At 47.1% G+C, this 26,839-nt stretch overlaps 2 protein-coding genes across 4 annotated transcripts; one reads left to right on the top strand and one right to left on the bottom strand.

The window, feature by feature from the left end:
• The first annotated feature begins 675 nt into the window (after window positions 1–675).
• LOC132709483 (GTPase IMAP family member 2-like) lies at window positions 676–3,923 on the top strand. The gene is made up of 3 exons (XM_060683261.2): window positions 676–848; window positions 1,465–1,513; window positions 2,333–3,923. The coding sequence occupies exons 2-3, from the start codon at window positions 1,498–1,500 to the stop codon at window positions 3,109–3,111; spliced, it is 795 nt and encodes a 264-aa protein (XP_060539244.2). The 5' UTR covers window positions 676–848; window positions 1,465–1,497; the 3' UTR covers window positions 3,112–3,923.
• A 10,367-nt stretch (window positions 3,924–14,290) lies between these two features.
• Window positions 14,291–24,901, bottom strand: LOC117656366 (GTPase IMAP family member 3-like). Of its 3 annotated transcripts, none has more exons than XM_060683257.2 (4): window positions 24,854–24,901; window positions 22,848–22,911; window positions 16,246–16,279; window positions 14,291–15,110 (listed from the first exon to the last, which is right to left on the bottom strand). In XM_060683257.2, exons 2-4 carry the CDS (start codon window positions 22,869–22,871, stop codon window positions 14,350–14,352), a joined length of 819 nt encoding a protein of 272 aa, XP_060539240.2. In that variant the 5' UTR covers window positions 22,872–22,911; window positions 24,854–24,901; the 3' UTR covers window positions 14,291–14,349. The 3 variants fall into 3 exon arrangements, with proteins under 3 accessions (XP_060539240.2, XP_060539238.2, XP_087750456.1); XM_060683255.2 differs by lacking the exon at window positions 24,854–24,901 and adding an exon at window positions 24,546–24,624; XM_087894330.1 differs by lacking the exon at window positions 24,854–24,901 and adding an exon at window positions 23,903–24,188.
• Between the last annotated feature and the right edge of the window lie 1,938 nt (window positions 24,902–26,839).

The following is a 26,839-nucleotide window of genomic DNA, read 5'->3' as shown; positions in this document are numbered from 1 at the left end:
AGATTGGAATGGGGGAGGGGGATTGCCCTTAGGGATTTGGAAGTTTTTTCCTCAAAGAAAAGTTGGATCGTGGCTCCCATCATGCCTCGGGGTCTTTAAGAGAGTAACAGAATGACAACAGAGGTGGAAGGGAACCTGGAGGTCTTCTAGTCCAACCCCCTGCTGGAGCAGAAGACCATGTATCATTTCAGAGATTGGTTTCTTCTTTGCAAACCTCTGGTGAGGGAGCACCCACTAGTGGCAAGTCGTTCCATGGATTAAGAGGGAGGGAGGGAGGGAAAGAAGGAAGGAAGGAAGGAAGGAAGGAAGGGGGGAGGGAGGGAAAGAGAGAGAAGAGAGGGAGGAAGGATGGAAGGAAGAAGGAAGGAAAGAGAAAGAGAAAGGGAGAGGGAGGGAGAGAAGGAAGGGGAAGGGAGGGAAGGGAAAGAAAGAAAGAAAGAAAGAAAGAAAGAAAGAAAGAAAGAAAGAAAGAAAGAAAGAAAGAAAGAAAGAAAGAAAGAAAGAAAGAAAGAAAGAAAGAAAGAAAGAAAGACAGACAGACAGACAGACAGACACCCGGCTGTTCCCTCGCCTTTCACATGGGACCCCCTTCATTCCTACCCGCGCTAGCCTTCCCTTCCCTTCCCCTCCCCTCCCAGTTGCTCTTCCGCTGCCCCGCCCGGCCGCCTCTCTTTCCCCTCCACTTTCACTTTCGGCTCGGGAGTCACGTGCTTTCCGCGAATCGCCCAACTGTGGGGCGGGGCTGGGGGGGCCTTCAGCAGTCGAGCCTTCCCTCCTCTGCCTGGTGGATCCGCTGCGCGATCTCCCGCCCGGCCAAAGCGCTTCGCTCTCGCACTCTCCTGGATCTGGTAGGAAGCTCCTCCGGGCTGAAATGGGTCTGGGGGCGGCTCAACCGGGAGAAAAGGGGAGGGGGAGGGAGAAGAAGGCCCCGCCCAGCCCCCCCACCTTCTCAGCCCCCCCCCCACCTTCCGGGCGTAGCCGCTTTGCCGTAGCCGGAGCTGCGACCTCGGGGAAGGGGGAGCTGGAGGAGCGAGGCATATTGGGTGGGGGTCTTCTCCTCCCCGAGGAGAGGGTCCTGGGAGCCTGGCGCACCCCGCTGCCCTGCGCTGCATTCCCTCTGAAGCATCCCGTAGCCGCTTTGCAAAGGGGGCTGCGGTGGGGGTCCAAAGATCGAGAGGGCAGGGAATTGGGTCTGGGGTCTCTTAAGGCAGAGGGTGCTAGAGACGGAGTCTGCTGGGTCTTGCTCCTCCAAAGGGAGCCCGGCGGAGCGGCTTTGGGGGTCAGCGAGGGAGGCTTGGCTGTGTCGCTGACTGGTCACGGCTGGAAGGGTGAACCCTCCCCACCGAGGGGGTCCTCAGAGCGCAGCCGTGCCCTCCTGCGATGGACAGACCCTCCTCTGGAGCCCCTGACTCAAGTAGGAAGAGAGAGAGAGAAACAGCTTTGGGTTCTGCTTTCTCCCTGCAGGGATTTTGAGGAGATCTGAAGTGGCCTGGAAGGATGGACACCAAAAGAGGTAAAAGCTCCAGAGTTATCCTGGGTACTTTTTGGGGAACCCAGGAGAAGGGGAAAAGGGAGGGGAGGGGAGGAGGAAGAAAGGGAAGGGAAGGGAAGGGAAGGGAAGGAAGAAAGAAGGAAAGGATGAAGGAACAATGGAGGGAGGGGGAAAGAAGGAAGGAAAGAAAGGAGAAAAATAAGGAAGGAGGGGAGGAATGAATAAAGAAAGGAGGGGAGGGAGGAGGAGGAGAGAAACAAAAGGAAGGAAGGAAGAAGGGAAGAAAAGAGAAGGAAAGAAAGAAAAAGAGAGGGAAGGAAGGAAAAAAGGAAGGAAGGAAGAAAAGGGAGGGGGAGGAAAGAGAAAAAGGAAGGAACAAAAGAAAGAAGGGAAGAAAAGAGAAGGAAAAAATACAGAAAAAAGGAGGGAGGGAAAGAAAGAGAGAGAGAGAAAGAAAGAAAGAAAGAACCCCTTTCTCACCCCTCATTAATTTTTATTTAATTTATAACCTGCCTTCATCATTCTAATAAATAACTCAAGGCGATGAAGATATCAAACAAACCTTCCTCCTCTTAACTGTCCCAAAAACAATCTTGTGAGGTGGGCTGGGCTGAGAAGAGGGAGGGAGGGGCAGGTCCATAGTCACCCAACTGGCTTTCATGCCTAAGGCATGAAGGGGGGGATGGATGGATGGATGGATGGATGGAAGGAAGGAAGGAAGGAAGGAAGGAAGGAAGGAAGGAAGGAAGGAAGGAAGGAAGGAAGGAAGGAAGGAACAACAGCGCTCCAGGGTTACAGTGGATGTCAGCATTTCTGTAACATTGTTTTCCAAACTCCCAGGGAAGGATGCCGAACTCCGGCTAATACTGGTTGGAAAGTCCGGAGGCGGGAGGAGTGCCACGGGCAACACTATCCTTGGCTGGAAGGTGTTTAACTCCACCTTGGGCGCAAAGACCACCACCCTGAAGTGCCAAAGGGGGCAGGGGACCTGGCAGGGCACGAAGCTCTCCGTGGTCGACACGCCCGCCATGTTTGACGCTGACGACTACACCGAGATTGTGCGACGTGAGATCATGGCTTGCATTCAGCTCTCCTCGCCTGGCCCCCACGCCTTCATCTTGGTGACCCAGGTGGGACGCTTCACTGCTGAAGACGCGGCCGCCGCGAAGTATATCCAGGATATCTTTGGGGCCGCGTGCACCAGGCACATGATCGTCCTCTTCACCTGCGTGGAGGATTTGGGTGGGGACCCCCTGCAGGAGTTCGTCCGTAACTCCGACAACAGGAATCTGCGCAAGCTGATCCGCCAGTGCCGGAACCGCTTCTGCGGGTTCAACAACAAGGCCGTAGGAGACGAGCGGGAGAGGCAGGTCTCGGAGCTGATGGAGACGGTGAAGAGAACCATTTTCCAAAACGGCGGGAGACACTACGTCAACCGGCTGTATCTGGAGCCCAATTTACAGGACGAGCACGTCCAGATGTTCATCGAGCAGAACCGAAAGCCGTCCCGAAGCATCATCAACATCCTCTTGGTCTGCTTCCTTCCACTCTGCTTGGCCTTTTACATTGGCAGATGGTTTTTTTCCTGCCTGAGAAGCGCATTTCAATACTTCTTTTAAGTCTTCGAATCCCGACTTCCTTTTGCCTCCAGGTCACAAAACGATGCAGAGTTAGTCCTCGACTTACAATCGCAGTGGAGTCCCAAATTTCCGTGGCTAATGGAGACATTTGTGAACGGAGCTTTGCCCCCATTTTACGACCTTTCTTGTCACCGTTGTTTGGCGAATCGCCGTCGTTGTCAAAACTGTTGTGAAGTGAACAGGGCTTCCCCTTTGACTTTGCTTTTCAGGAGGTCACCAAAGGGAGGAATCACTTGACCCCGGGACATGGCAACCGTCATAAATATGAGTCAGTTGCTGAGCGTCTGAATTCGGTGCTGAAAAGGTTCGCCAACACTGATATAGGGTCTCCTAATTAAGCAGGAGGTTGGACTAGAACAGGGGTCTGCAACCTTAAACACTCAAAGAGCCATTTGGACCCGTTTCCCACAGAAAAGAAAACACCGGAAGCCACAAAACCCTTCCCGTGCCTGACTATTTCTTGAGCGGCCACAAAACTAGCAGATGTAGTTGAAGTAAACCTTCTGTTTTCTTTTGAAACTTTTCTTTTCTTGGATTTATCCATGGTTGGCCTACCAGGGGTTGAAAAGCCCAATAAATCGTGTGCCAGTGGGTGTTGCACATTGGTGGTTGTGATGCATATTTTGTGTGACAGGGAGCCACAGCAGAGGGTGAAAGAGCCACATGCGGCTCCAGAGCTGCAGGTTGCTGACCCCTGGACTAGAAGACCTCCGAAGTCCCTTCCAACTCTGTTATTCTATATTCTGTTATTCCATATTAAATAAAAGTATTATTTTACAGCACGTATAGAATGTAGCTGCGCATCTTTAGACAACTCCACTATAACCATTTGAAAAACTGCAAAACAGCAGTCAAACTTTTAAGCATGGTGGCCCAGCTGGACACGGGGAAGGCCGTGTGAGTGGTAGGCGCACGCATGCAAGCACGGCTCCATTGGTGCCAGCGGAGTTCACGCGCCTTTCGCTCGCGTGAATGGAGCTTCGCGCGTGAGCGGAGGGGGCTTGCGATCACATGTGAACACACTGGCACTAGGACTCTCACACAAAGCTCCACTCGTGCAAGGGGAAGGCACACGGACACCAAGCAATTGTACAACCGGAGGGTGTTTGTGCTTGCGCATGAAGCACCACTCATGCGAGTGGACAGCGCTTGCGTGCAAAGCTCCGTTCACGCAAATGGAACTTTGTGCATGAACACAAGCGTTCTCGACTAGCGTGAGCGGTGCTTCGTGCGTGAGCACCAGCGCCCTCCACTCACGCAAATGGCGCTTTGTGCAAGAGTGCACACGCCCTCTGCTTGTGAGTGGCGCTTTGCGCGTGATTGTGGTTTTCCCCCATTGACTTTGCTCTTCAGGCGGTCGCAAAAAAGGATTGCGTTGCAACTACTTTACTAATAGTCTTACTGACTGATAGTTTAACTTGCCACTACTTTACGAATAGTTTTACTGATAGTTTAATTTGCCGCTACTTTACTAATAGTTTTACTGAGTTTAACTTGCCACTACTTTACCAATAGTTTTACTGATAGTTTAACTGACTACTACTTTACTAATAATTTTACTGATAGTTTAACTTGCCACTACTTACTAATAATTTTACTAATAGTTTAATTTGGCGCTACTTTACTAATGGTTTTACTGAGTTTAACTTGCCACTACTTTACGAATAGTTTTACTGATAGTTTAATTTGGTGCTACTTTACTAATAGTTTTACTGAGTTTAACTTGCCACTACTTTACTAATAGTTTTACTGATAGTTTAACTGACTACTACTTTACTAATAATTTTACTGATAGTTTAACTTGCCACTACTTACTAATAATTTTACTAATAGTTTAATTTGGCGCTACTTTACTAATGGATTTACTGAGTTTAACTTGTCACTACTTTACTAATAGTTTTACTGACTGAGTTTAACTTGCCAAGCATCCGAATGTTGACCCGGGGATAGCTGCGACAGTCGTCAGCGTGAAAAACGGTCCCAAGTCCCTTGTTTCAGGAACCGTTGTAACTTGGAATGGTCACTAAATGAACCTGTACAACAGATGCTCACCTGGGGCCTTCCCACCCATTGCCAAGGTTCACGTTTGACTCGGTTGCTTGTCGAAAGTCAACTTTGCCGTTTCTCTGAAGCCGACTGGCGTGTGGGGCTGGCAAGAAGGGAGAAATCATAGGCCTGGGTCTCCTGGTAGTAGAGGGCCATTTTGCCAATGATTTACTAAGTGTGTATTTCCACCACCCTCCCTCCCTCCCCTTGCTTCACTTTTTGTGGTTTTTGCTGGGAATAAAAATGCTCCGGTGTTTGTAAGAGTCGTATTTTGTCTTTGGTCAAAATGTATTGAGTTGGGGTGGGGAGGCTGAGTGGGGGGGGACCCACACCCTCTCGGACATTGTACGGCTGAAGCCCCAAATATCCCCACCCCCCATTCTGACTGTCTGATTATCCTGCGAGAACATCACGTCTTGCCCCCACCCCCATCCAGCCCTGGTTTGAAGAAGGCCAGGAGAAGGACGAGGCGCGTTCACACAACACATTAAACCCGGCTTGCAGGTTAGCAAACCCCGACTCCGATCTCGCGGGCCACCTTCAAGAGAGGAAAAACGGGCCTCTCCAGAAAGCGTTCTGTAATTCTTTTGATGATGATTGATTGATTTTTTGATCCTAGAGAATAAACTACAGAACGATAAAACAAACGTGCGAAAGGAGAACAAAATGAAAAGATAGGTTCCACCCTGATGACAACAACAAGAAAATAAAATAAAATAAAATATTGGTACAAAAAAAGGAAGGAAAAAAAGGGGGTCAATGAAATGTAACTTGGAGGAGCCACCCTGGCTGAGTGCTGAAAGGAAAGAAAAATAAATTTTCCTCCCCTTTTACAAAGATGGGTGGGTGGGTGATTGTGGGGATGGACGGAAGGTAGGTAGGTAGGTAGGTAGATAGATATGGATGGATGGATGGAAAAGAGAGATTATATATATTTATTTATTTTGTTATATATATGAGATATAGATATAGATGGATATAGATCAGTGTTTCCCAAAGTGTGGTACGCGTACCCCCAGGGGTACAGGAAGTTTGGTGGAGGTACGCGTTGCACTGGAGTTTGGTGGGGATCACGTGGGAATATCCACTGCACCGTGATCTGTCATCTCAACATAAACAATTTCATCCTTCTCATTGAATCAAATAAATGTTCTTTAATATAACTTTCGTTTATTTTGTGTATGTACCAAAAAAAGAAAAAATAAATATATTTTGATTTTTATTGAAGCATATGTTTTTTATGAGGGGTCCTCAGCGTTAGGAAAATTATAGAAGGGGTACACATATGTCAAAAGTTTGGGAAACACTGCTGTAAGGGTCTCCTGTTTGAGCTGGGGGGCTGGACTTGATGACCTCTGAGGCCCCTCCCCAATCTCTTATTGTGTACAGTTCTCTTCCCTGGGCAGGGGGTTGGAGTAGATGACCTCCTGGGTCCCTTCCAGCTCGATTCTGATGGAAGAGGGAAGGGTTAAAGGGGGGGCGCCCTGCAAAGCGGCAGGCAGAGACTAGAGGAAGCGAGGCTGGCTTTTGCGAAGGGGGAGGGAGACGAGGGGAAGTGGGGAGGGGGAGGCGACACAACCCGAAGCGGCCGTTGTGCGACGAATAGAGCCGGAGAAAAATAGCGCCCGCCTGTTTACTGTGGCTGCGGTTTGTGTGTGTGTGCGATGTGTTTGTGGGGGGGGGGCAACTCTCTCTTCTTTGCAGGCACGTGGTTTCCAAGCAGCGCTGCCGCCGCCTCGCTTCTGTTCCAGCTGGATAGATGCGACTCCTTTCTGCGTCCCGGGGACAGGGAGGGTTTGGGAGGGAGGGAGGAGAGGGGACGACATACAGTTAGGGGCGGCAAGGCAGAGGTGGGGAAGGGTCGCCCAAGCAGACGCCCAAGGTCTCCTCCGACTCATTGTCCGACTTTGTAAAGGTCTCCCGCTAGAGGAGGGGGTTGGACTAGATGACCTCCAAGGTCCCCTCCAAGTTTTTGATTCTGCAAGGGTCTCCCGCTTGAGCAGGGTGCTGGACTAGATGACCTCCGAGGTCCCTTCCAGCTCAATTTGTGATGGAAAGCCTGCTGGGCGAAAGGCGGGGCGGATGGCGTCCTGCAAAGCCCTAGGCGAAGAGGGGAGGGGTCGGGGGAGGAATTGGGGGGGGGAAGCAGCCGTTTGTGCGACGAAGAGGCTCCTCGTTTTGGGCGCCTCCCCTGTTTGTGATGGGCGGGAAGGTGGGCGTGTCTTTTTCAATGCCCTTTTTCTTCGCACTCACCTGATTTCCGAGCAGCGCCGCCGCCAGCGAGAGACTTTCGCTTTCGTTTTGGCTTTTTCCCATGCGGCTCCTTTCTCCTCCCTGAGATTGGGATGACCCCCCCCCCAATTCTCTCAGGACTAGATGACCTAGGGTGGAGATAGGTTAGCTTACTGATTGTTTAGTTTAGGAAAAGGGATGTTATGCTATATTAATATACATAAAAGATTTGAATTAAGAGATATATGCATGTGGGAGGAGGAAATGGATAGATTATGAGCTGAAATTGCCAAATTAGGATTTGTTATATAATTTTACAGCTGAATGTTGCTTTGGAATGTATAGTATAAGGGGGATACAATAATATTGTTAGAAAGAAAGGGTCAGCATATGGGGGTGGAGCAAAAAGGATGGTAAAGTATTATATAATCTGTTATTAATTTGGGTTTTATTCTGGAGAAGCCACAGGGGGAGGGGAGGGTTAGGGAGGAGGGGGGAAAAGGGGGGGTAAATCTGTATTTGAAAAACTTTTTCAATAAAAAAAACATATGTTTTTTATGAGGAATACTCAGCGTTATAAACATTATAGAAGGGGTACACATATGTCAAAAGTTTGGGAAACACTGATATAGATAGATGATATATAGGTATAGGTATATGAGATATAATTAGATAGGTATGTATAGATATAAAAGACAATAACGTTTATTATTATTATTATTATTATTATTATTATTATTATTATTATTATTATTATTAGAAAAAGCAGTCAACAGGTTGAGCTAAACATTACATTATTCTTCAAGTCCCTCTGTTAACCATCCGTTAATACATTTAGCATGCAGAAAGTCCACAAATGGTTTCCAGTCTCTTATAAAGCTGTCCACTCCTCTGTGTGTGTGTGTGTGTGTGTGTGTGTGTAAAGAAAAAAGGCCCTTTCTTGAGTTTTTCCTTGAAGACTTTTCACTTCTCATCCCAGAAGCTTCTTCCGCTCCCGACCGGGCAGTCAGAACTGAAGGAGCTTCTGGGATGGGAAGCAAAATGTCTTCAAGGAAAAAACGAAGTCCGGTGGCCTTTTGATAAAAAGAAAAAAGAAGCAGCTTTGGGATGAAGCAGCCAACGAGAGCCATGGCCGCCTACTCCAGATGTGCTCCATCGGTCATGAAGGAGCTCCTGGATCACAGGAGGGCACATAGCCACCCAGGTGTCCTCTGTTTCTCCTCCTCCAGCATCTCTTTGGTGTAATAGGGCTTCGGCCAATTCTTCTGCACGAGGTCATCCACCATCCGAATCAGCTCATCCACCTGATCCTCCCCTTCCTCTTCCTCTTCCTCCCCTGTACCTGTTGAAAGTCAGGTACCAATTTCCACAACTCTCAATTCCCTCCCTCAGAGGCGCCAAGCTGTCGCCTGCCTCGGAAAAGAGAGAGGAAGGAAGAGAAGGGGAGGAGAGGAGAGGAAGAAAGGTTGGAGTAAAGGTAAAGGGTAAAAGAGCAGTCCCGAAAAAAAGTAAAAATGAAAAATGAAAGTTAAAAGAAAAGATTAATGAAAAATGATGGAAATGACTGTACATTTAAATGTGTTTATGAGAAAAAAAATAAAAACCCCCAAAAAAACCCCAAAACCCAAAGAGAATCGGTTCAGTGACGTCACGTCATCACTGCTACCGGCTGGGCTGAACCGGGAGCAACCCACCACTGATTTGCACCTAAGGCAGGCTTAGCTTCAGGATGGAGTCCAAAAAACGAAATAAGAGGGGCGGGGCCAACCAGTGATGGGACAGGAATGCAAACTCCTCACTTTGAAATGGCAATAGAAATCCCCAAGGTAATTACTATTGATGTTGGATAAGAGAGAGAGTAACATGTTTTTTGTTTTTTTTTGTTTTTTTAATTTGATTTATATGCCGCCCTTCTCCGGAGACTCAGGGCGGCTTACAATGCGCTAAGCAATAGCCTTCATTCTTTTGTATATTTATACAAAGTCAGCTTATTGCCCCCACAATCTGGGTCCTCAATTTACCTACCTTAGAAAGGATGGAAGGCTGAGTCAACCTTGAGCCTTGGCGAGATTCGAACTCTGCAGTAATTGCAGGCAGCTGGTCTTAATAACCAGCTTAATAACAGGGTGCCTTAAACCCCTGTACTACTAAGGCTCAAAGCAACATGTTGCTTTGCCAATTCACATGGCTTCCTAATACGCAACTATTACACATCCCCATCAGTGGTAGGTTGCTCCCGGTTCGGCCGAGTCGGTTGCGGTGACCATGTGACATCACCGAACCGGTTCTCTTTGACTGGGAGATGGGCCTTCCCACCCGTCCCCGCTTTATTCCTCAGTTTTTAGCCCAGCTGATAGGCGCAGCAGAGTGGATTGCCGCACCTCAGCTGGGCAGACACCTAAGGCGCTTGCAATGCACGTGCGCGAGGAGAACCGGGGGTAACACCGGATGGAACCCACCACCGATCCACATGAACTTTTCAATTGCCTCAACAGAGTTAAAGTTTCTCCCTCGGGAAAGATGCTCCCTCTGCGCAGGGCCGAAGAGCTGTGCCAGGGGTGGGGGATGACATGGCAAGGCAATGACTGGAGACCCTCCTTAAGGGAGCGGCCGCCCACCCTGCATGCGCCTTTGCTGCGCTTTGCTCCCGGCCAGGGAGTTATGAGAGGAGGGGGGAAGGAGGAGGACGGTCGCCTGAAGGGAGGGAGGAGAGAGAGAGACACAGAGAGAGAGATACAGAGTGATACATAGAGAGCAGGTGAGAGGGGAAGAGAGGGAGAGGGAGAGACACAGGGATATAGAAAAGTCGGGAGAGGGGGAGAGAGACATAGAGAATGGTTGCGTGGCTGGAGGGGACTGGGTGACTGTGACTGGGTGGGAGTGAGTGACATCGAGTTGGCCACTGCCCACCCAGGTTTTGTGGCTTGTTTTTCTGTAGGGAACTGGTCCAAGTGGCTCTTTAGAGTGTTTAAGACCTCTAGATCAGTTCTAGACCCCACAGGGATCAGTTCTCTCGCCCCTTCTGTTCAACATTTATGTAAAGCCGCTGGGCGAGATCATCCGTGGTTTCGGGGTGAAGTACCATCTGTACGCTGACGACACTCAGCTGTACATCTCCACCCCGGACCACCCCAACGATGCCCTTGAAGTGATGTCCCAGTGCCTGGAGGCCATGCGGATCTGGATGGGGAGAAACGGGCTCAGACTCAACCCGTCCAAGACCGAGTGGCTGTGGTTTCCGACGTCCCGATATAGTCAGCTGGCGCCATCGCTGGCTATTGGGGGCGAATCATTGGCCCCCACGGAAAGGGCTCGTAACTTGGGCGTCCTCCTGGATTCACGGCTGTCTTTAGAAGAGCACTTGACGGCCGTGACCGGGAGGATTTTTCATCAGGTCCGCCTGATTCGCCAGTTACGTCCCTTTCTAGATCGGGACTCGTTACGCACAGTCACTCACGCCCTCGTCACCTCTCGTCTGGACTATTGTAACACTCTCTACATGGGGCTCCCCTTGAGGTGCACCCGGAGGCTCCAACTGGCGCAGAGTGCGGCCGCGCGGGTGGTTATGGGAGCGACATGGCGCTCCCGTGTGACACCTCTCCTGCACGAGCTGCACTGGCTCCCAGTGGTCTTCCGGGTGCGCTTCAAGGTTCTGGTTACCACCTTTAAAGCGCTCCATGGCTTAGGACCCGGGTACTTGCGGGACCGCCTACTACCACCAATAGCCTCCCACCGGCCGGTACACTCCCATAGAGAGGGGCTCCTCCGGGTGCCGTCGGCCAAACAATGTCGGCTGTCGGCCCCTAGGGGGAGAGCCTTCTCTGTGGGGGCACCTACCATCTGGAATGAGCTCCCCCCAGAGATACGGAGGATTCCGGACCTGCGCACCTTCTGCCGCGAGCTGAAGACGCTGCTATTTCATCAAGCTGGCCTCACCTAAATCTTCTCCCTTTTAAGTGTAAATTTTAAATTTTTTACTGTATTTTAAAATATGGGTATTTTAAATTATGGGATTAATTCAGCCAAATTTATTTAATTCATTTTATTCGATTTTAAATTTTGTATATCTATGTGTTTTATTTCATGGCTGTGCACCGCCCTGAGTCCTTCGGGAGTAGGGTGGTATAGAAATCCAATAAAATAAATAAATAAATAGACCAGGGGTGGGCAATTGTGGCTCCCTGGGAGTTGAAGTCCACAGGTTGTAAAAGAGCCACAATTGCCCACCCCTGCCCTAGATCATTTGCCTGTCCGATCTCTCAAACAGAAATGAGCATTTCAGCTGGAGGCACAAGGAGGAGCTGTCAGTCAAGAAAAAAGGAGGGGCTGGGCTAGATGGCCTCAAGGTTCCCTCCCAGCTCTGGGATTCCGCGGTTCTAAACCAATCGGAGCCTCTTTTGCTCCGCTTCTTCACCCCCAGTCTGTCTCTCAAGCCCCCTCTCACCCCCTAACCGGATCCCCCGGTTTGGGGAGGGGGAAGACACCATCCCCACCTCATCCCAGCCCATCCTGCCGTCCAGACGATCCAGGCAAGCCGCCAGTAGAAAGCGAAAGTTGGGGGCGCGGGCGGGGTGGGGGGGCGGGAGAGCTCTGCGCTTCCCGGCAATCACGTGATTGAAGAAAAGTCACCCCACCCCTCCCACTCCCCGAAAGCAGCCCCCACCCCCGCCCAGTCACGTCCAACGAGGGTGGGGGAATACCCGGTTTGCCAAGAGGGGCGCTTCTCCCTTTATCTCTGACATGCAGAAGGATGGGTGTTTCATTGCAGGCGATGTCCTGACCCCAAGTGGCACATCTGGACTGCCTAGCGGGGCGGCATCTTCCACTGCCTCCCTCTCCGCTTCCCATGTTCCACTGCCCACCCCTTTAGCCATAAGTAACGGCGACCCCGGGGTCGGGAACTGTGTGTATATGGGGGGAGGGTCTCCGATGCTTAGGGGACGCCGCACCGCTCCTGCTTTAAGCACCACGCCCGTTAGAAGAGAGTCAGTTTGCAACCGATTCGAGCTGGACATCCGGAAATCCCGGCCAAGGGCAGCAAACGGGACTAGTTCTCATTGAGGTTTGCTCTCCCGACACCCCTGCTTTTCACACGCACACAAACCTTAACCATTTATTCTTTTCCAACTAGTGGAACAGCTTGCCTTCAGAAATTATGGGCGCGCCAACTCTATGTTATTCTATGATTCTGTAAGGGTCTCCAGCTTGAGCAGAGAGTTGGAATAGATGACCTTCAAGATCCCTTCCAACTCTGTTATTCTATGATTCTGTAAAAGTCTCCAGCTTGAGTAGGGGGCTGGACTAGATGACCTCCGAGCTCTATTCCAGCTCTATTCTATTCTAACTATTCTACCTAGGCTGCTATGACCCTAGCTAGAAAGGGGGGGGCATTGAGTTTGGATGGGGAGGATTTTCAGTCTGGGTGGCAGCTGACTCATATTTACGACAGTGAGGTTATAAACCCTTCTGTGACCTTCCGACGAGGAAGCTTTGTTCCCTGTAACAATCGTGTTACGAAGGCCATGATTCACTTAGCAGTTCGAGCGAGGAAGCTCGTAACACGGGGCTAAGCTCATGTCACCATTGTCTTGCTTAGTGACAGAACGTTTGGAGTCCATTGGGACCATACGTTGAGGACTACCAATAGGAAGATGGAAAGATGGGGCAAAGCTCACTGAACCGTTGTCTTGCTTAGCGGTGGAACATTTGGGTGCCGTTGTGGCCGTAAGTAGAGGCTTACCAATGGTTTGGCTTGCAGGTTGGGAGTCTTACAACGCATCTATCAATCCAATGGCAGAAGACAATTCATTGCCTCAATCCCACTCCTTCGAACCCAGAAATCCTCAATTTACAACCGCAGTGGAACCCGAAATTGACATCGCTAAGTGAGAGATGTGTCTCAAGCGAATGACTGCCACCCAGCTGTACCAATGGGAGAAGCCGGGTTGGTGTAAAGATGGCACGATTCACTTCATCGTCTGACGGGCAAAGCCAGTCAACGGGGGAAGCCAGATTCGCTTAACAAACTTAATGACAGCAGCGATTCACTTCACGACGGGGGCAAGCAAGGTGGTCAGATGGGATAAAGCTCACCTAACAAATGTCACACTTAACAACAGGAGGGTCGGGCTCTATTATGTCCATTAAACCGCAAATTGCTGGTAATCCCCATCGCAGTTTAGCTCTGAAATGCGAGTTCCTGCAATGATTACTTAGCTTCTTTTGCCACCACAAAGGCGCCTAAATTTTCCTACTAGCGGAAAAGAGAGTTATTGAGTTTTGCCCCATTTTACGCCCTTTCTGGCCGCAGCGATGAAGTGACTCGCTGCCATTGGTAAGACAGAAACCCAGTTAAATGAATTCGGCTTTCCCATTGCCAGTAAGTCAGTGGTCAGGAGCCTGAATCTTGATTGCGTGACTGCGGGGATGCTGCAACAGTCGTTAAGAATGAAAAGTGGTCATAAATCACTTTTCTGACGCTGTCGTAACTGTGAACAGTCACTAAATGAATGGTTGTAAATGGAGGGTTACCTGTAGGGCTGTCCAGAGCTGTCAAGCTGGCAGCCTGCAGGCCGGTTACTGCTTGGCAAAAGCAAAAAATATTGTGATATCTCTCGATCCGGCCCGTGACGCGATCGAGTTTCACACCCATGCTGTATACCAATAGTCCCCAACCTTTTGGGCACTGACTTCGTAGATGACAATTGTTCCATGGACCTGGTGTGTGTGTGTGTGTGTGTGTGTGTGTGTGTGTGTGTGTGTGTGGTTTCACAAGCTACCTAGATCCCGCAAACGCACGATGAAACTTTGCTCACTTGCGCGGACCCCAGGTCCCAGGGGGGTTGGAGGCCCCTACTGTATGCAAAAGCACAAGCACAAATTTTGAGTAGCCTTTTTTATTGCAAGTACAACAATCTGACGTTCAGAAAGGAGAAAACCTTAACGAAAAAAATATATCACAAGAACAATTAAAAACAGAATAACCACAAAGAGACCGACAACGCAATAGCGATTATGCAGCCAACTTCCTTCTGATTTTCTCCGACCTGTTTTGTTCCGATCTATGAACACCTTGATGTGTTCATCACATAAATTGGGCTCCAAGTACAGCTGGTTGTAGTAGTATCTCCCCCCGCTCTCCAAAATGGTTCTCTGCACCATCTCCATCAGTTCTGAGACCTGCCTCTCCCGCTCAGCTCCCACGGCCTTGTTGTTGAACCCGCAGAAGCGGTTCCCGCACTGCTTGATCAGGTCCCGCAGATTCCTGTTGTCGGATTTTCGGACGTACTCCTGCAGGGGCTCCCCGCCCAAATCCTCCACGCAGGTGAACAGGACGATTGTGTGCCTGGCGGACTCGGCCCCAAAGATATCCCAGACACATTTTGCAGCGATCATGTCTTCCGCAGTGAAGCGTCCCATCTGGGTTGCCAAAATGAGGGCATGCGGGCCCGGCCGGGAGAGTTCGACGCAAGCCATGACCTCACGTCGCACTATCTCATTGTAGTTTTCAGAATCAAACATGCCGGGGGTGTCGACCACGGAGACCATTGTGCCCTGCCAGCTGCCCTGCCCCCTTTGGCATCTTAAGGTGGTGGTCTTTACTGTCAAGATGGACTCAAACTCTCTCTGGCCGAGGATGGTGTTGCCTGTGGCACTCTTCCCACCTCCGGATTTTCCAACCAAGATCAGCCGGACTGCCTCTGCGAGTGTTGAAGACACAGAATTGCTGAGGTCCATTAAAAAAGAATCCACAATTCCTTACTGATTGCGATTGGAAATACAGGTAGTCCTCGACTTATGACCATTCATTTAGTGACCAAAGTTACCACAGCACTAAAAAAAAGGTGACTTGGGATCATTTTTCACACTTCCAACCGTTTCACCCTCCCCATGGTCACATGATCAAACTGGTTCATACTTATGACGGTTGAAGCATTGCGGGGTCATGTGATTCCCCTTTCGCGAGCTTCTGACCAGCCGCATTGATAGGGAAGTCAGACTCCCTTAACAACCGTGTGACTCGCTTAATCACTGCAGTGATTTACAGCTCATAAAACAGCAAAACTCATTTAAGAAAGTCTCACTTAGCAATAGAAATTTGGGATTCAATTGTGGTTGTAAGTCGAGGACTGCCTGCCCTCGATTTTGTCTTTTCAAGACATTACAAGTTAGTGCAGATTGGGCCTGTCTGGCCTGGGTCGATTGCTATTATAAGTAGTCTTCAATTTACGAACATAATCGAGCCCAAAATTCCTGTTGTTAAGTGAGTTTTGTCCCATTTTATGACTTTTCTTGCCATATTTGTTAAGCGAATCACTGCAGCTGTTTAATTAGCCACACGGTTGTTAATAGAATCTGCTTTCCGCATGGACTTTGCTCATCAGATGGTCGCAAAAGGGGATCGCATGACCCCGGGACACTGCAACCATCATAAATTTGAATCACTTGTCAAGCCTGCGCAGGTAAATCACGTGGCCATGGGGATGCCACAATGGTTGTAAGAATGAAAAACGATCGTAAGTCACTATTTTGCCATCATTTCGAACGGTCACTAAACAAACTGTTGTAACTCGAGGACTATCTCTATGTGTGTGTGTTACCTTCACAGCCTTGATTGGGTTAACAGCCCCCAACCAAAAAAGGGGAAATTGGGCATGACTCACGAAGCAACTGTCTTGCTTAACAACCAAAATTTTGGTTTGTCATCTGGCCCCTGAGGAAAATAATTTGTTCAGTTGTTTTAACCTCACAGCAGACAAAAGCTATTTTGAAAAAGAGCTAAACACCCATGAACGGTCCCCCTCCCCACAAGACCCCTCTGAGGTCCCACCTTACCTGCTCCGCTCCTTTCCAGGGCTTCCAGAAAGTTCTGCAACGAAAGACTCAGTTAGAAACAAAGAAACGTCCGGGAGGCACCAAGAGGTTACACGGAGGGCCACCATGGCATGACTTGGCCCAGACTTAGCTAGCCAAACCGCAACGCACGACAATTCAGATTCTTTTGTTACACAGCGTCGCTTCTCAGGAAACCCCCGCCCCCCACACCTTTTAAAGAAAGAGTACAGGTAGTCCTCGACTTACAACCATTCATTTAGTGACCGTTCGAAGTCGCAACGGCACTGGGGAAAAAAGGGACCGATGAGTCTTTTTCACCCATACGATTGTTGCCGCGTCCCTGTGGTCCCTGGATCAAAATTCAGAGACTTGTCAACTGACTTATATTTATGACGGTGGTAGTGTCCCAGGTGAAGGGGTCCCTTTTGGCGACCTTCTGATAAGCAGTCACTAGGGTAGGTAGATTCACTTAACAACGGTGGCAAAAAAGGTGGTACCGTGAGGCCAAACTCGCTTAACAACTGTCTCACCTAGTGATGGAAATATGGGGCTCCACGGTGGTCATAAGTCGAGGACTACCTGTAGTTTATCGTGCTGTTTGGGAATGTTATTGATCAATCTGTTTAGTGATGAAAATTTGGGGCTCCATTGGTCGTAAGTTGAGGACTACCTGTAGTTAATCAGGCAGTTTGGGAAAGTTACCAAGTGTCAATCAATCCGCTTGGCGATGGAAATTTGAGACTCAGCTGTGGTCGTAAGTCGAGGACAACCTGGAAAAGCGGAACATTATCCAACTGGTAAAGAATTTGACCTGAAAGGACTTCTGGCGGCTCCGTAGGACGTTGAGGACGCTCCCTGGGTGAGTGCTAGCCCCGCGACTTTGTTAGCCGCTAGAACAGCAAAAAATCAGCTGTCTAGCGGCGAAGAACCTTCCCCCCCGGGAGAAGAGGGGGAAGTGAGCAGCCAGGTGCAGGGTAGAGCTCCATAAGAGCCCTAGAATTAATTCTGGGGCTCGAAAGGTGTGAGCTCCCCAAGAACCTGGGAAAGCTCCAAAGCCGGGAAAGTTGTTACAGGCTTGTTAACTCATTAATGCCTATCAGTTAACAACTCCGCTTAAAATTTTTTGGATTTAATCTTATATCCTGGACTTTGGGAATTAAAATTTAAAGATTTTAAAGACTTTCTGATTTTTCCTCGCTGGCTATAAGAACTGTTTCTGAGACTGTGTAATTTTAAAATGGCTTCAAAGCAGACAAAATTGGTGTTGCCTAAAGCAGAGAGTGCGGGAAGTTCCCCAGCTCAAACTAGCAGGTTGCAAACCTTATTGCCTCCGGCAGATACACAAGCTCAATTACAACCACAATTACAACCACAAGCACAAATGTTAACACTTGAGATGTTTCAGGAAGCCATGAAAGAAATTAAAGAAGGTTTTAAAGAGGACATTGCATTTGCATTTAAAGGAGTCTCAGATCAAATGGAAGAAATGAAGGACATAATTAAGACAAGAAATCAACATATAAGGGAAGATATAGTTCTTGCACTCCAGGGACTGGCAAAACATGTTAGTCATGTAGAAGAGAGAATTGATGAGGTTGCTCAAGCTAATGAGATTTTAGATGGTAAAGTTGAGGAATCACAAACTAAGATTGACAAAGCAGAAGCTGAAATGTTGTTGACACAATATAAGATGATGGAATTTGCCGTGAGAATAAGAGGCTTGAAAGAAAATCCGAAGGAAAATCTGAAAGAGATCTTTGAAGATGCTCTGGCACAATTTATAGGAGTGTCCAGAGGTGAACTCAAATGGCAAATGGATTGGATCTATCGTGTTAATTCATGGGTAGCTAGACAAAGGAAATTACCAAGAGATGTTGTGATTTATTTTGTTACTAGAAGGATTAGAAATGAGATTTTACAAGCTGCCTACAAAAATAAGTTGCAAGTGGCAGGACAAGAAGTTGCAGTATTTAAAGAAATACCACCCAAAATGCTGAAATCCAAGAAAGAGTATGCTTTTCTGGCAGATGAGCTGAGGAATCGACAGGTACAATACAGATGGGAAGTCCCAGTCGGATTATCAGTGGATTATGCAGGAGAGCGATATCGCCTTAATACAATATGCAAAGCAAGAGATTTTTATAGTAACATATTAAAGGCTGGACAACCACCAGTGCCAGGAGGTAAAAAAGCAAGAGAGGCGACAGAGGGAAGGAAAGAGGATCTGCAGAAGCAATTGGAAGGCGGAGCTATGAGTATGCAGGAGGAAGTACTGCAACTTTCAAGTGCTGTCCAAGCATGGGATATAGTTGAAAAACAAGAAGAAGGCAAAGATCAAAGACAAACCAGAGCAGCTACTAAACGTAAAGTTGAAGAGTTAAAAAAGTTACAAGAGCAGGCTTTATCACAAGAAGTGAATACTGGTGCAGAAGCTGTGGGAGGGGCGAGACCCAAAAGAAAATTCCAAGAGGATTATCAAGCGGTTCTCGCCAAGCTTCGAGAGTCTGAAGATGGCTTCTAGGTTCTTAACCTGGAATGTAAATGGTTTAAATTCACCACAAAAAAGGAAGAAAATATTTCACCACTTGAGACAATTTAAAAATGAAATAATATGCCTGCAGGAAACACATATAAGGACAACTGATCAAAAATATTTAATAAATACAAAATTGGGAACACATTTTGTTGTATCAGCCCCGGAAAAAAAGAATGGAATAGTGATTTACTTGAAAAGAGATTTGACGGCTAAATTAGTTGAGGCAGATCAACAAGGAAGATTTCTGGCAATTGAGATAATGATAGAAGGAAAGAAAACACTCTTATTTGGGATATATGCTCCCAACCAACAGCAAGAGAAATTTTATAAATTGATACATACAAAATTATTACATTGGGATTATAATTCATGTATATTGATGGGAGATTGGAATGGAGTGATAGACCCTAGTATTGATAAGAAAAGAATAGTACAATCTACTAAATTGTGAGCGAAACTGCCTAAATCTTTTTTCGATATGATGGAGGATATGGAATTAAGAGACATTTGGCGTGAAAGGAACTATAGAGGACAAGATTTTACATTTTTTTCAGATAGACATCAATCCTTTTCAAGAATTGATTTTATATTAATTACAAATGATTTTTTTTCCAGGGTAAAGAAGATAAAGATTTGTCCCAGAATTTTAACTGATCATAGCCCAGTTTGGATGGAACTGGAGTGTGGGGAAAGAGCTAGGAGATCTTGGCGGTTAAATGAAAACCTTTTCAGATACGAGAAAAATGTAATAGAATATAAAAAACTAATGAAGGAATTTTTTGTTTTCAATATGAACAAGGGAACATCTATGGATATGGTATGGGATGCTAGTAAAGCATATATGAGAGGAGTTTTGATAAATATGAATAATGCTTATAGGCGTAAACAAGTGGAGAAAAGGAGGGAATTAGAAGAAGAGATTAAGAAAAAAGAAAGAGTGTTAATTGATAACCCAGGGGATAAGAAAATCAAAGAAGAGATCAGTCTATTACGTGGGCAATTTAATATGATGCTTTCAGACCAAGTGGCAACCAATCTACAATATGCTAAACATAATACTTTTTGTAATGCAAATAAACCAGGTAGATGGTTGGCATACATGCTGAGGAAAAAACAAAAATCTCGTACCATAGAGAAAATAGAGTATAAAGGTAAAGAGCTGTATCACCAAAATATGATTAAAAAGGCATTTTTAGAATTTTATGCAAGACTGTATACTGCAGACAAAATACAAGGTGCAGAGGTAGAGACATATCTGGATAGACAGAATATTCCAATAGTTACAGAGGAACAAAGAGAACGGTTAAACCAATTAATAACAGAGGAGGAGATCCTCTCAACAATTAAACAGTTAAAAACTGGTAAGGCTCCTGGCACGGATGGATTAACAGCTGTGTATTATAAATATTTACAACTGGAGATGGTTTTACCTCTTAAAGAATTATTTAATAGAATTCAGTTGGGTGAAGGGGTACCACCTTCATGGAAAACAGCTTTTATTTCGTTAATTCCAAAAGAAGATCAAGATTTGACACAACCCAAAAATTATAGACCCATATCCTTATTGAATACAGATTATAAAATATTTGCTAAGATATTGGCAAATAGGTTAATGCTAGTAATGCAAAAAATGATTCATGCTGACCAAACTGGTTTTATACAAGGTAGACAAATGAAAAATAATGTAAGACAAATTGTTGACATATTGGAATATTTGGAAAGGAATAACCAAATCCCTGCGGTGCTTATATTTCTGGATGCGGAAAAAGCTTTTGATCGATTAGATTGGCAATTTTTATTGAGAGTGGTTAATAGGATGCAATTTGGGAATTGCTTTATGCAGTCCATAAAAGCAATATATCAGGAATAGACAGCTCAGATAATTATTAATGGCAGTTTGACAGAAACTTTTAAAATTGAAAAAGGCACGAGGCAGGGATGTCCCTTATCGCCATTATTATTTATATTAACTTTGGAGTCGCTGTTAAATAAAATACGTAAGGTAGATGGGATAAAGGGAATCAAAGTTAGAGACTATGAATATAAGATACGGGCATTCGCAGATGATTTGGTTATGACCTTAACTCATCCAGTGGAATCAGCAAAGGTTTTGATTGATATAATAAAACAGTATGGTCAAGTATCTGGGTTTAAGATAAACATTGGAAAAACAAAGATGATAGTTAAAAATATGACAGCTAATCAAAAAGAGGAGTTACAAAGGGTAACGGGATGTGAAATAGTTAAAAAAGTCAAGTATTTAGGAGTTTATATTGCATCTTCTAATGGTAAATTGTATAAGTATAATTATGAACTGATATGGCATAAAATACAAGCTGAAATGGATAAATGGAAAAAATTACAACTGTCCTTGTTGGGTAGAATAGCAGTTATAAAAATGAATGTGTTACCTAGGTTTTTATTCCTCTTTCAAATGATACCAATACTAAAAAAGGATGCCAACCTGGAAGAGTGGCAGAAAGGTATTAATAAGTTCGTATGGCAAGGTAAGAAACCAAGGATAAAACTGAAAATAATGCAGGATACACGAGAAAGAGGAGGATTGAAAATGCCAAATTTAAAATTGTACTATGAAGCAGCTGTTCTATCAGCAATTAGTGATTGGATTAATTTAACAAATGGAAGGATATTGAATATTGAAGGGTATGATCTGGTCTATGGTTGGCATGCTTATTTAGTGTATGAAAAAAAGGGTGGATAGAGCATTTAAGAGTCATATACTGAGAAATGCTTTATTGCGTGTCTGGAAGAAATATCAATATAAGTTAAACGAAAAAATACCTATATGGACAGCACCCAGGCACGCAATAGAGAATACGAGTATAGAAAGTAGACAGGATGTAATTACGTATAAAGATATTCTCATTATGGAGGGAGGTATATTAAAATTAAAATCTGTGAATGTGTTGAAAGAGGAGAAAATAACTCAAACATGGTTTCAATATGTACAATTACAAGCCAGATGGAGAAAAGACCAGAAAACTGGTGTTATACAAAGTGATGAAAATTTAATTAAACAAATTAGAGACCAAAGCCCAATGCACATAAAAAGATTGTATAATATATTGATAGAGATGGACTCGGAAACAGAGCTAGTTAAGGATTGTATGATAAAATGGGCGCAGAATTTTGAACAGCCAATAATGATAGAAACGTGGGAGAAAATATGGGTGACAAATGTGAAATTTACCAAAGCGCAAAATTTAAGGGAGAACTTTTATAAAATGTTTTATAGATGGCATCTAGACCCAAAAAAGTTATCTCGTATGTATCCGAATGTACAACCAAAATGTTGGAGATGTAATTGTGAGGATGTCACTTATTTTCACATTTGGTGGACATGTAAAAAGGTTAAAGCATTTTGGATTAAAATCTGGTGGATTTTACAAAATATTCTTAAAAAGAGGTTGAAATTTACACCACAGCTGTTTCTTCTGGGTATAGTTACGGATTGTACAGTTATAGAGACCAAATTGATTTTGAATTTAATAACTGCAGCAAGATTATTGGTGGCACAATATTGGAAGAAGCAAGAATTACCTACAATCCAAGAGTGGACAATGAAAGTTACAAATCTAGTGGAAATGGCAAAAATCTCGGCGTACTTGAAGGATCATTCAAATGAAAGATACGTAAGGGATTGGAGAAGATGGATAGATTATATTCAAAATAAATACCGGAATAAGAAATTGCAGATAGGTTATGAATGATTATATAGATATTTGGTGTGTCTTTAAGTAATAAAGCTAGGTGGGTAATTAGGGAAATGAAGAAACAAGAGATGTGGAATGTCATAATTGTTTAGACTAGGATTGTTGAAGTTTATACCCTGTAATTTGTTCTGGGAAGGGGAGGGGGGAGGTTGAGGTAGGGAAGGGGGGGGGAAATATGTAAACTTTTTGTAAAACTTCTCAATAAAAAAAAAAAAAGAATTTGACCTGCCCAACACACCAGACGCAGCAGCTGTTGGACTGGATGCTGGATTGAATCCCGGGCTGAACGGAAGTGACATGAAAAGGCAGATTTGCTTGGAAATACGACGTACCTCCCGATGCTGTGGAAATGCCATTTCCCGTCTTTCACAGACGATGCTTTCCAGATCTTGGTCCCTGCAAACGACAAAAACAATTACAGGTAGTGCTCAGCTCACGGCCACAATTTCCATCGTTAAGCGAGTCGTCAACTTGCAACTGTCTGCTTAGCGACTGTTCACACTTACCACCATTGCAGTGTGCCAGGCTCACGCGACTCGCTGAGCAAGCAAAGTCAACGGGGAAGCCAGCCTCACTTAACAACCGTGTCCCTAACTGAACTCCGCAGGGATTCGCTTAACAACGGTGGTAAGAGAGTTCATCAAACGGAGCAAAACTCACATAACAAATGTCTCACCTACCAACCAAAATGTGGGGCTCAATTGCGGTCGTACGTTGAGGACTGTGGAAGCCCCCCCCCCTTTGCTAGACCTGAAAGCTGGAGGACCCCAATCCCTCAAGCCACCCGCTTTTCAAACAAACAACCAGAAACCTGATCGCCACATTGTCGTACATATTTACAAAGTCGCCCTCAAGTTACGACCATTCATTCAGCGACTGTCGGACATCACAAAGTGCTGGAAAAAAAACCCTGACCAGGCCAACTGCGGAAGCCACACAGTTCGCTTCACAACTGCCTTAAGTGTCGGAAATTCTGGTCGTTAAGGCGAGGACCACCTGGATAGAATCTGGAAGGGACCTTGGAGGTCTTCTAGTCCAACCCCCTGCCTGTTTACTTCCACCTTAAATTTATTCGCCACCGATCTCAGCGTCCAGCTGCTCTTCCAATGAAAACAATGAAAAAAAAAAAAGATTCATACGATAAGATAATATTACGAAATTTCGCTCGATACGATTTTGTCCGTTGCGATCGTCCAACACGATGTGCAGGCAAGGCTCGGACGCCCCCTCCCCAAACTCGATGTACGACAGTTCATTTAGCGACCGTTCAATGGGACAACGGCGCCGAGAAACGTCGGACTTGTGACCCGTGTTTGGAAGTCAGGACCTTGGTCGCCTCCCCGTGATCAGGGGGATCAAAATCCAGAGGCTTGGCAACAGGACTCACCCTTACGACCAAAGGTCGACGGGATCACCTTTCGCGACCTGCGGACGGGTGGGGGGGTGGAAGCCAGATTTGCTTAACAACTGGCTCACTCAACCATCGACGGTGGTGATACGCTTAGCGACAGTCGCAAAGGAAGGCCGTCCCTGAACGAACGTCTCGCTTAACAACGTAAGAGGTTGTGGTCGTAAGTCAAGGAATAGCTGGAAATACCCAGCTGGGACAATGTAAGGGAGAATCTACCAGGAAAAAAAAAAAAGCCTCCGGCATGGAAATGGGGGTGGGGGGGCTTGGGGGTCTGTTACAGAACTTAGGGGTCATTGAGCTCTCTGAACAATGAAAGGGGGGAGGGCAGACTACAAGCCAAAGGGAATCAGGCGCGCGGGGGGGGGGACGTTGTGATTATACCAGCCCCCCCATACAGGTGGGTTTCTCCCAATCGGGACCCTCGGCAAGGGGAGGGAGGGGGCGGGAAAGGGGCGAAGTGGGGAGGGCAGCCGCAGCTTGGAAAAGAAGGAAACTTTTGGCGGAGGAGGTGGGGAGAGGGAAGGGCGAGGAGGACGCCCTTTTTCCGGGATCGAAGACCCCCCTCCTCCCCCTCCCCAAAAAAGCCAACCTTGGCCCCTCTCCCCTCCCCTCCCCCTACCTGGCCTGGGACTTGCGCGCCCTAGAGAAGACCCCGAACATAGAGAGGCTTTTAGCTCTGGAAAAGTATCCGCGACGTGGCAGAGAGCAAAAGCGAAAACGAAAGTAAAAGAGCGAAAGTGCCTTCGCTGTTTCGGCCAAGGCGAGGGGGAGGCGGTCATGGGGTCTCCTGTCAGAGACAGCCCTCTCTCCCCTCTTCACATCCCCCCCCAATATGGGAAGCGGGCTCTTTCTGCCCCCCACCCCAAGACGATTTTACCCCCCCACCCCCGTTTAAGCGATCGTCCCGCGACTACCAACTTCATCTACCTCTTCAAAGCTTTCCTTTGTCTGGACCGGGTTTTCTTCTGAAGATGAACTTTGGGGGGGGAGGGGGGAGCCTACTTACCCACCCCACCCCCATGCCCAGCGGCCTCCCCCCTTTCCCCCCTCTCCCCACCCCCGACGTCGGAAACCCCGCAAGAATCCGATGGAGGTGCTTTTTTAAAGAGCAGAAAATTCTTGCGTCCCCCCTCCTTTCCAAGACTTTTTGCAAGGAGGGGAGAGGGAAAGGGTGATCTGAACCCAGTCTGCTTCCCCCCACCCCCACCCCCGAGGTGGGGGGGGGGTGGGGAGTGGGGGGAATTTGTGATGGAGGGTGTCGTTAAAGGCACCCCCCCCAAAAAAAAAAATAAGTCAGCGGGGCACCATATTCACAATGAATATCACAATGGGATGAAAATTGGAGGTTTTAAGAAGAGATTGGACCCATCGTGTGAAATGGTTATGGGGTCTTCTGCTCTGGCAGGGGGTTGGACCAGAAGACCTCGGAGGTCCCTTCCAAATCGGCTGTTGTGTGAAGAACATAGAGCAGAGTAGGAAGGCACCTTAGAGGTCATCTAGTCCAACCCCCTGCTCGAGAGCCTATCCCATTTTCAACAAACAGCTAACCGGTCTCTTCTTGAAAGCCTCCAGTGATGGGAGCACCCACAACTTCCAGTGGCAAGCTGTTCCAGGGATTAATTGTCCTCACTGTTAGGTTTCTCCTTCGTTCCAGGTTGCTTCTCTCCTTGATTAATCTCCATCCATTGTTTCTCGTCCTGACACCTGGTGCTTTGGAAAATAAGTGGGCCGCCTCTTCTTTGGGGCAGCCCCATAAATACTGGAATCCTGCTATCGTGTCTCTCTCCCCCCCCCCACCGACCATCTTTTTGCTAGACTAGCCGTACCCAATTCCTGCAATTATTCTTCCTATGTTTTTGTCTCCTTCACTCAACTTTTTTGCTCTTCTCGGCACTTTTTCCCAAAGTTTCAACAACTTTTTTTGTGATGTGGTGACCAAAACAGGATGCAGCATTCTAGGTGGGGCTTTACTAAGGCTTTGCAAAGCAGTACTAATCCTTCCTGTGATTTTGATTCTGTGCCTCCGTTTAGACAACCGAGGATTGTGTTAGCTTTTTCGGCTGCCACCACACACACCTCACTCCTGTTTCCGGGGTTGTTGTGGCCCGTCAGCGGCCTGTGCAGATTGTAGCTGATTCCAACAGCGAGGAGGCTGGTGCTGGGACAACAGCTTGTGCAGCTGGCACTCAAGTCAGACAGTGAGGAGTCTGGAAAAGATGTGGTGCCAGAGGCGGGGATTCAGCCAGGCCCTTCAGAACCTCCAGAAGCTCCTTTAAGTGGATCGGAAGAAGAAGAGGAACCTCTTCTCAATGCACAGGCACGCAGAGCTGCCAAAAGGCAGGAGTGGCTCCTCGGGAGGAGGTCTCCTCGAGAGTAAGGCTTGGGGCTAATTGGCCACTCCCTTAGCCTATTTAAGGAGGAATGCCAATTGCAGCAAGTTGTAGGGAACAACTTTAGTTCAGGGATATCAAATTCAAGGCCCACGGGCTGGATCCAGCCGGTGAGGTTCTTACATCTGGCCTGCGGGGCCACCCTGGACACATCGAAGGACCAGCCTGCGGTGCCAGTGAAAACAGAGCTTGGGGGGACTTCCGGTTTGCAAGCTTCGGCGACGGCGGTGTTTTTTTAAAGACCGCCAGCCCCGCCGCCTGTAGAGCCGCCCCGCAAACGAGGAGCAGCTCGAAAACTCCGAAATCTTGAAGATTGTAGGAGCAGAGACAGCAGGGCACAGGTTGAGCCCCTGTAACCCCCCAGGGAATTGTTTCTGGGGGAGAAAACAGGCGCGGCTCCCTCCCAACCTGCGGAGACTCCGGGTGGCGTGGGACGATTCTGCCTTCAGCAGAACAAGCCGGTAGCAGCAAACTTTTAAAGTGAAAGGAACTAACCCTAACAAACAGCGGAAATACCAACTTG

This window comes from Pantherophis guttatus, chromosome 4 (assembly GCF_059756535.1).
Source record: "Pantherophis guttatus breed Tessera chromosome 4, ASM5975653v1, whole genome shotgun sequence".
NCBI classification, from domain to species: domain Eukaryota; kingdom Metazoa; phylum Chordata; class Lepidosauria; order Squamata; family Colubridae; genus Pantherophis; species Pantherophis guttatus.
Note: the sequence above shows the minus strand (reverse complement) of the source record. Positions and strands in the feature narration are given on the sequence as shown.

Bases quoted from the DNA above. Each gene is read 5' to 3' on its own strand.
- LOC117656366 (XM_060683255.2), bottom strand. From the start codon at position 24,586: ATGTTCGGGGTCTTCTCTAGGGCGCGCAAGTCCCAGGCCAG. The intron at 16,280-22,847 runs GTACGTCGTATT...CTTTCGTTGCAG, and splicing joins CATTTCCACAGCATCGGGAG to AACTTTCTGGAAGCCCTGGA. The intron at 15,111-16,245 runs GTAAGGTGGGAC...CAACACTCGCAG, and splicing joins CCTGGAAAGGAGCGGAGCAG to AGGCAGTCCGGCTGATCTTG.